At 39.7% G+C, this 9,736-nt stretch overlaps 1 protein-coding gene across 1 annotated transcript; it reads right to left on the minus strand.

Annotated features, from left to right (window-relative positions):
• Positions 1 to 468: 468 nt before the first annotated feature.
• On the minus strand, positions 469 to 1,763 carry LOC132695994 (uncharacterized). The gene is made up of 4 exons (XM_060660512.1): positions 1,726 to 1,763; positions 1,417 to 1,562; positions 1,201 to 1,353; positions 469 to 590 (listed from the first exon to the last, which is right to left on the minus strand). Exons 1-4 carry the CDS (start codon positions 1,761 to 1,763, stop codon positions 469 to 471), a joined length of 459 nt encoding a protein of 152 aa, XP_060516495.1.
• Positions 1,764 to 9,736: the final 7,973 nt, after the last annotated feature.

The following is a 9,736-nucleotide window of genomic DNA, read 5'->3' on the forward strand; positions in this document are numbered from 1 at the left end:
GTTCTTTAAATCGAACGATTCGTATGTTGCGGCACGGCGACGTTTTTGTAACCGTTACAATAATCGGCGTTTACGTGATGCTCCGTCAAACAATTTATTGAAATCGTAGGTTAAAAGATTTAGACAAAGTGGTACAGTGGCAAATCAGAAGCGTCCCGGTCAACAGAGGTCCATCAGAACGCCAGAGAATATTGAGATTGTGCGACGTGCTGCGACTGAACATCCGAGGCGCTCAATTCGAAAACATGGCCAGGCCCTGAATATTCATCGCTCAAGTGTGCAACGGATTTTAAGCAAAGGCTTGCGGTTCCATCCCTACAAAATTCAATTGGTGCAGTTTCTAAAGCCCACAGTCTACGAATTACGAAAAAATTATTGTGAGGCAATGATGAATATGTTTTGGAACGAAGGAGGATTGGACAACATTTTATTCAGTGATGAGGCTCACTTCCATCTAGAGGGGTATTGTTAACAAATAAAACTGTCGCTTTTGGAGCCCCGACAACCCAAAGAAAAGCATGAAAAACAATTGCATTCCAAGAAGGTAACAGTTTGGTGTGCCATGTCAGCTACTGGAATAATTGGGCCCCCTAAATAAAAAGGATCGGTATATTTAAAACACTCTTTTTTATTAATCGAGGTATTAGTTACAAGATGTCAAAATCAATGTAAACTTTTACTGTTTTCTTAACTTCAGCAATTGTTGTATTTTGGATTTTATGGCGGATACACTTCTCTTAGAGTTAAAGGTTGTAATAAATTCTCTTATTTTAGCTGACGGTGGGTAAGTGTTTGTTTGGAGGTATTGTGCAAACTCCTTCTGGATGCAATTCACTTCATTCTCGCTCCATACTAAAATAAAAAATATTTTTCATAAAACGTGTTCGAAAAATTAGTTAAGGTGTGTTTGTCGTTATTTTATAAATTAGTATTTGTCACTTACATCGTTTATTTACAACTTTGGAGACTTTTGGCTTATCTGAAAGAAACAGTGTTTTGTCAAAAACACACAACTGTTTTACTTATATTCGCACTAGTATTATTAGTTTTTTAACACCACAGTAACAAAATAAATTTATTAAAAACAAATCTGACCCAAATTTTCGTTAACTCGCATCGGTTTATTTTTACCTCTTATTCTAATGAACCATGCCTATGGCAGTATAACTGAGTAAAAGTAATAAAAACATAGAGAATTACCTATATCAGCAGTTTCTTGATCTTCGTTCTTCTTAATGTTTTCAGGAATTGGTTGGTCAAAAATATTATTATCTTTATTCGCTTCAATATTTTCTTTTTTCCACACAAACAATATTTCATTGTCTTGTGTGGGCGCATTTGGTGACGAGGACTCTGAAACCATTTAGATATAAAATGGCAAACTAGTAGTAAACAGAAAACTTTTTGCATGACTACCTTTAGGTTCATTTTCTTCGGGATAGTCAATATCAATGTCCATTTCGTTTATCGATTTGCCTTTATATTCGACAGGAAGGGTTCCTTTTTCCATCATCAATGGTATTTTTGAAACCTTTGCGGTCTGGTAAATATCTACAGGCAGCCTGGAATAACAAGTATGAAATTCATACACAAATAAGACTACCTAATTAGCAAACAAAAAAAGAAGACAAGAGAAGAAAAGTGCCTCAACTATGCAAGTTCACACAAGTTATTTTTCTTCAATGGCCTTGTTTTTGTGCAATATTAACATGCGAAAGACAATACCTTTTGGACAGATCGCACGTCTGTCCTTCGTAACACATAGAACCAATATAAAAAAATGGGACAACCTGTATGTGATTAAAAGCAAACTACCTTATCGAAGAACGTGTGATGGTGTAAAAATAGAGTTACGCAACCCGCGCATGATTTAACGTAGGAAATAATTTAAGGACATCCGGTATATTTTTAAAAAACTAAATTTAAATTTATAAAGTCAGAGATGCAAAAACTTTAACAAAATTAAATCGAAATATTCATTTGCCGCGGGGAATAATATCGCGACGTCTAGTATACAATTTAAATTCAAAGAAGGAAATAAAAATAACCAACACGAAAATATCGTTCGCTCGAAACAAACGATATAATAACGTAACACATAGAACCAATGTAAAGAAAATTGGACAACCTGTATGTGATTAAAAGCAAACTACTTTATCGGAGTACGTGTGATGGTGTGAAAACAGAGTTACGCAACCAGCGTATGATTTTACTTAGGAAATAATTTAAGGACATCCGGTATATTTTTAAAAAACTAAATTTAAAATTATGAAGCCAGAAATGCAAAAACTTTTACAAAATTAAATCGAAATACTCATTTATCGCGGAAAATGATCTTACAAAGTCCTGTATACAATTTAAATTGAAAGAAGGAAATAAAAATAACGAACACGAAAATATCGTTCGCTCGAAACAAACGATAAAATAACGTAACACATAGAACCAATGTAAAGAAAATGGGACAACCTGTATGTGATTAGAAGCAAACTATCTTATCGGAGTACGTGTGATGGTGTAAAAACAGAGTTACGCAACCCGCGCATAATTTTACGTAGGAAATAATTTAAAGACATCCGGCATATTTTTAAAAAATTAAATTTAAAATTATAAAGTCAAAGATGTAAAAACCTTAGCAAATTTAAATCGAAATACTCATTTACCGCGGGGAACAATATCGCGACGTCCTGTATATAATTTAAATTCAAAGAAGAAAATAAAAATAACGAAAACGAAAGTATCGTTGACTTAAAGGAAGCGATATAATAACGAAACACATACAACCAATGTAAAGAAAATGGGACAACCTGTATGTGATTAAAAGCAAACTACCTTATCGGAGTACGTGTGATGGTGTGAAAACAGAGTTACCCAACCCGCGCATGATTTTACGTAGGAAATAATTTAAGGACATCCGGTATATTTTTAAAAAACTAAATTTAAAATTATGAAGCCAGAGATGCAAAAACTTTAACAAAATTAAATCGAAATACTCATTTGCCGCGGTGAACAATATCGCGACGTCCTGTATACAATTTAAATTGAAAGAAGGAAATAAAAATAACCAACACGAAAATATCGTTCGCTCGAAACAAACGAAATAATAACGTAACACATAGAACCAATGTAAAAAAAATGGGACAACCTGTATGTGATTAAAAGCAAACTACCTTATCGAAGAACGTGTGATGGTGTAAAAACAGAGTTACGCAACCCGCGCATGATTTTAGGTAGGAAATCATTTAAGGACATCCGGTATATTTTTAAAAAATTAAATTTAAAATTATAAAGCCAGAGATGCAAAAACATTAGCAAATTTAAATCGAAATACTCATTTACCGCGGGGAACAATATCGCGACGTCCTGTATACAATTTAAATTCAAAGAAGGAAATAAAAATAACGAAAACGAAAGTATCGTTGACTCAAAAGAAGCGATATAATAACGTAACACATAGAACCAATGTAAAGAAAATGGGACAACCTGTATCTGATTAGATGCAAACATTTTTATCTGAGTATGTGTAATCGTGTGAAAACAGAGTTACGCAACCCGCGTATGATTTTACATAGGAAATAATTTATGGATAACCGGTATATTTTTAAAAAATTGAACATGACGCTAGAGATGTAAAAACCAATGCAAAGAAAAAAAAAACACTAAAATATATTAGCGAGAGATAGTCGCAACTCGAAAACTTTTTCTTCATGTCCGGGTAGGAGCACATAGCAATAGAAATATATTTAATTACCTTAAAAAAAGAAAATCAATCACAATTAACTTTCTCGGGTGCACTTTTAAAACAAACTAAATGCAAATCTCGATGAAGATCATCCCACCTACATTGTCACCCCCACCAATTATTTAATATTTCGCGCCTAGGATAACGATCGCTAAGATCGTCGAACGTTGCCACGTTGAGCGCAAAACGTAGTTATTAAAAATGATGCGAGTTAATTTTTGTCTTTACCAATTATGAGAATCGTCGAAATCTATCTGGAAACACTTTCAACTGCATCCCGTCTCTTTTCGTTGAATTGAAATTGATCTTTTTTTCAATAAAAATCGATATAAATCACAATGCAGGGATGCTTCTGGCAACAGTGTCACCCCATCCACTTTTATAACGGTTTTCTGTCCGTCGATCGTGAATCATTTTTTCGCGGGTAAAATAACGGCTGTTAGAGAATCGTCGGACGTTGCCATATTTAAGAGATGCAAAAATCACGAAAATAATCGATCGATTTTAATAAGGGAAAAATGAAAGCCTACCTCGCTTTAAAATTTGAAAATTGAATGGATAGGAGGAACGTCGGAAGCCTACCAAACTATAGTGGTTACGAAACCGCACCACTCTACGCGCGTCATAATAAACTCGGGACGAAAATTCGCTTATTTTTCGCCTCCGACGCACCGTTTCCGAGATACGGCCCTTTTTCGAAAATTTTTTTTCCATTTTAAAATGGCTATAGCTCGAAAACGGTTCGTTTTTTGGGAAAACCGAGCAATTTTTTGCCCTATAAGGGACGGTTTACCACCCCATTTTACGGGAATCCGGTATCTGTTTTCCCATTTTCTTGATTTTGGTGCCCCCGCCGGCATCGTATAGAGTATTGCGAGCCTACCTCGATTTAAAATTTAAAACTTGAATGGATAGGAGGAACGTCGGAAACCTACCAGGCTATAGTGGTTACGAATCCGCACCACTCTACGCGCGTCATATTGAGCTCGGTACGAAAATTCGCTTATTTTTCGCCTCCGACGCACCCTTACCGAGATACGGCCCTTTCTCGAAATTTTTTTTTCGATTTTAAAATGGCTATATCTCGAAAACGGTTCGTTTTTTGAGAAAACCGAGCAATTTTTTGCCCCATAAGGGACGCTTTACCATCCCATTTTACGGGAATCCGGTATCTGTTTTCCCATTTTCTTGATTTTGGTGCCCCCGCCGGCATCGTATAGAGTCTTAGGAGCCTACCTCGATTTAAAATTTTAAACTTGAATGGATAGGAGGAACGTCGGAAACCTACCAGGCTATAGTATATACGAAACCGCACCATTTTACGCGCGTTATAGTAAACTCGGTACGAAAATTCGCTTATTTTTCGCCTCCGGCGCACCCTTACCGAGATACGGCCCTTTTTCGAATTTTTTTTTTTCGATTTTAAAATGGCCATAACTCGAAAACGATTCGTTTTTTGGGAAAACGGAGTAATTTTTTGACCTTAGAGGGACGGTTTACGACCCCATTTTACGGGAATCCGGTGTCAGTTTCCCCATTTTCTTGATTTTGGTACCCTCGCCGGCATCGTATAGAGTATTGCGAGCCTACCTCGATTTAAAATTTAAAACTTGAATGGATAGGAGGAACGTCGGAAACCTACCAGGCTATAGTGGTTACGAATCCGCACCACTCCACGCGCGTCATATGGAGCTCGGTACGAAAATTCGCTTATTTTTCGCCTCCGACGCACCCTTACCGAGATACGGCCCTTTCTCGAAATTTTTTTTTCGATTTTAAAATGGCTATATCTCGAAAACGGTTCGTTTTTTGAGAAAACCGAGCAATTTTTTGCCCCAATGGGGACGCTTTACCACCCCATTTTACGGGAATACGGTATCGGTTTCCCCATTTTCTTGATTTTGGTACCCCCGCCGGCATCGTATTGAGTATTGCGAGCCTACCTCGATTTAAAATTTAAAACTTGAATGGATAGGAGGAACGTCGGAAACCTACCAGGCTATAGCGGTTACGAATCCGCACCACTTTACGCGCGTTATTTTGAGCTCGGTACGAAAATTCGCTTATTTTTCGCCTCCGACGCACCGTTACCGAGATACGGCCCTTTTTCGTATTTTTTTTTTCGATTTTAAAATGGCCATAACTCGAAAACGGTTCGTCCAATCAAAAAAAGGACAAAATGTTCACCCCAAAAGGGTCGCTTCTCACCCCCCTTTACCCTTAGAAGACATTTTCTCCGATTTTTTTTTTTCAAAAATTACAAAATTCGGGGGGGTAAAATTTGGAGGGGGGGGTTGATACTTTGCCAGTCGATTTCCCACGCCGAGTTCGCCGGTCCATTTATTTAATAATGCTGAGGCCGGTACGAAAATTCGCTTATTTTTCGCCTCCGACGCACCGTTTCCGAGATACGGCCCTTTTTCGAAAATTTTTCGAAAATGTCGAAATCTCGAAAACGGCTTGTCGGATCGAAAAACGCACGAAATTTTCGCCCCAAAGGGGTCGCTTCTCGCCCCCCTTTACCCTTAGAAGGCATATTCTCCGATTTTTTTTTCAAAAATTACAAAATTCGAGGGGGTAAAATTTGGAGGGGGGGGGGGTTGAGACTTTGCCAGGCGATTCCCCACGCCGAGTCGGCCGGTCCGCCTAATTAAGAACGCCGAGGCCGGTACGAAAATTCGCTTATTTTTCGCCTCCGACGCACCGTTTCCGAGATACGGCCCTTTTTCGAAAATTTTTCGAAAATGTCGAAATCTCGAAAACGGCTCGTCGGATCGAAAAACGCACGAAATTTTCACCCCAAATGGGTCGCTTCTTAGAAGGCATTTTCTCCGATTTTTTTTTCAAAAATTACAAAATCCGAGGTGGTAAAATTTGGAGGGGGGGGGGGTTGAGACTTTGTCAGTCGATTCCCCACGCCGAGTCCGCCGGTCCGCTTAGTCAATAATGCCGAGGCCGGTACGAAAATTCGCTTATTTTTCGCCTCCGACGCACAGTTTTCGAGATACGACGATTTGAAAATTTTGAAAATTTTTCCAAAAAACCGCCGTATCTCGGAAACGGTTCGTCGTAGCGAGAAACGGAGCGAATTTCCGCCCTAAAGGGACGGTTTCCGACCCCGTTTTACCCGGATCCGACATCGTTTCCGCCATTTTCCGGAAAAAAGTTCTTTCGGGGGCCGCTTGTTATGCGGGGACTAGGGCGGTATCTGATCGCCTTCGAACCTCTAACTTTCGTTCTTGATCAATGAAAACGTTTTTGGCAAATGCTTTCGCTTCTGTCCGTCTTGCGACTATCCAAGAATTTCACCTCTAACGTCGCAATACGAATGCCCCCATCCGTTCCTATTAATCATTACCTCGGGGTTCCGAAAACCAACAAAATAGAACCGAGGTCCTATTCCATTATTCCATGCACACAGTATTCAGGCGAAGTTTTAGCCTGCTTTAAGCACTCTAATTTGTTCAAAGTAAACGTGCCGGCCCACCTCGACACTCAATGAAGAGCACCGCGGCAGGATTGAGTTGGACCGCCCGCGTGAACGGGCTAAGTCCACCGGCAGGACGTCTCGCGGCACGCCAGTTAACACCGCGGACGATGAACCGGCGGCGCGAGACACAAATTCGACTACGAGCTTTTTAATATACGCTATTGGAGCTGGAATTACCGCGGCTGCTGGCACCAGACTTGCCCTCCAATTGATCCTCGCGTTAAAGGGTTTAGAGTGTACTCATTCCGATTACGGGGCCTCGGATGAGTCCCGTATCGTTATTTTTCGTCACTACCTCCCCGTGCCGGGAGTGGGTAATTTGCGCGCCTGCTGCCCTCCTTGGATATGGTAGCCGTTTCTCAGGCTCCCTCTCCGGAATCGAACCCTGATTCCCCGTTACCCGTTACGACCATGGTAGGCGCAGAACCTACCATCGACAGTTGATAAGGCAGACATTTGAAAGATGCGTCGCCGGTGCGAGACCGTGCGATCAGCGTAAAGTTATTCAGAGTCACCAAGTTGAACGATGTCGGGCGCGAACCCGCCACCGATTGGTTTTGATCTAATAAAGGCACTCCTTCCGTCTCCGGTCGGACCTCTGTTTGCATGTATTAGCTCTAGAATTACCACAGTTATCCAAGTAATTGTGGGTACGATCTAAGGAACCATAACTGATTTAATGAGCCTTTCGCGGTTTCACCTCGAATTCGCGTATACGGATCGCCTTTGTATGCGGACCGGCTCCATATATAGACCGCCTTCGTATATGGATCGCCTTGCTATACGCTTCCATATAGGGATCGCCTCCATATACAGAACGCCTTCGTATACGGCCCGCCTCCATATACGGACCGCCTCCATATACAGACCCCCTCTATATGTAAACCGCTTCTATATGCGGACCGGCTCCATATATAGACCGCCTGTATATATAGACCGCCTCCATTTATAGACCGCCTCCATATACAGATCGCCTCTATATACAGACCGCCCCCATATATAGGTCGTCTCTATATATAGACCGCTTCCATAACCGAAACTAACCAAAATGGATCAAAGTGGAGTATATAGACCGAATAGATGGTAGACCGCCTCCGTGGTGGTTGGCATCACTAAAGCGATAACCAAAACTAACCAAAATGGACCAAAGTTGAGTATATAGATTGCCTAGACCGTGAACTTCTTCGGTGGCGGTTTGTTAGGAACGTCGGAAACCTGCCACGCTATGGTGTTTACGAAACCGCACCACTCTACGCGGCCGTTTGCAGTAGGTAGGTTTCGAATCTGATTTCTAGTCAGACGCTTTTACCGACAAACCAAATCTAAATTTGCTTGAAAGTGGTACTATTTCTGGTGATGTGCCATGCGTTGAAATATAAGGCCATTATATTTTTATAAATTTATGTACTCAATCCCCATATCTGAGAAAAATTTCTGGGCTGAGCTGTTAATTAAAAAATATATATTTCAAGCAAAACAATTTCCGTTTGCAGTAGGTAGGTTTCGAATCTACGCTGCCATGGATAATCTGATTTCTAGTCAGACGCCTTAACCGACAGACCTGTTTGAAAGAAGAACTATTTCTGGTGATGTGCCATTTAAAATATAAGGGCATTATATTGTTTTAAATTTATGCACTCAATCCCCATAATTGACAAAATTTTCTGGGCTGAGCTGCTAATTACAAAAATTATATTTCAAGCAAAACAAATGGTCGTTTGCAGTAGGTAGATTTCGAACCTATGCTGATAGAGAATCTGATTTATAGTCAGACGCCTTAACCGACAGACCAGGGCTAAATCTGTTTGAAAGTCAAACTATTTCTGGTGATGTGCCATGCGTTGCAAAATAAGTCCATTACATTTTTATAAATTTATGTACTCAATCCCCATATTTGAGAAAAATTTCTAGGCTGAGCTGTTAATTAAAAAATATATATTTCAAGCAAAACAATGGCCGTTTGCAGTAGGTAGGTTTCGAACCTACGCTGCCATAGAGAATCTGATTTCTAGTCAGACACCTTTACGGACAGATCAGGGCTAAATCTGTTTGAAAGTAGAACTATTTCTGGTGATATGCCATTTGAAATATAAGAGCATTATATGGTTTTAAATGTATGCACTGAATCCCCATAATTGACAAAATTTTCTGGACTGAGCTGCTAATTACAAAAATTATATTTCACGCAAAACAAATATTTGTTTGCAGTAGGTAGGTTTCATACCTACGCTGCCATGGAGAATCTGATTTCTAGTCAGACGCCTTAACCGACAGACCAAGGCTAAATCTGTTTGAAAGTCGAACTATTTCTGGTGATGTGCCATGCGTTGAAATATAAGTCCATTATATTTTTATAAATTTATTTACTCAATCCCCATATTTGAGAAAAATTTCTGGGCTGAGCTGTTAATTAAAAGATATATATTTCAAGCAAAACAATGGCCGTTTGCAGTAGGTAGGTTTCGAACTCAATCCCCATAATTGACAAAATTTTCTGGACTGAGCTG

The sequence above is a fragment of the Cylas formicarius genome, unplaced genomic scaffold (assembly GCF_029955315.1).
Source record: "Cylas formicarius isolate icCylForm1 unplaced genomic scaffold, icCylForm1.1 PGA_scaffold_18__1_contigs__length_1836631, whole genome shotgun sequence".
Classification (NCBI taxonomy): domain Eukaryota; kingdom Metazoa; phylum Arthropoda; class Insecta; order Coleoptera; family Brentidae; genus Cylas; species Cylas formicarius.

Bases quoted from the DNA above. Each gene is read 5' to 3' on its own strand.
- LOC132695994 (XM_060660512.1), bottom strand. From the start codon at position 1,763: ATGTGTTACGAAGGACAGACGTGCGATCTGTCCAAAAG. The intron at 1,563-1,725 runs GTATTGTCTTTC...TTGTTATTCCAG, and splicing joins ACGTGCGATCTGTCCAAAAG to GCTGCCTGTAGATATTTACC. The intron at 591-1,200 runs GTAATTCTCTAT...CTTTTTATTTAG, and splicing joins TCAAGAAACTGCTGATATAG to GGGGCCCAATTATTCCAGTA.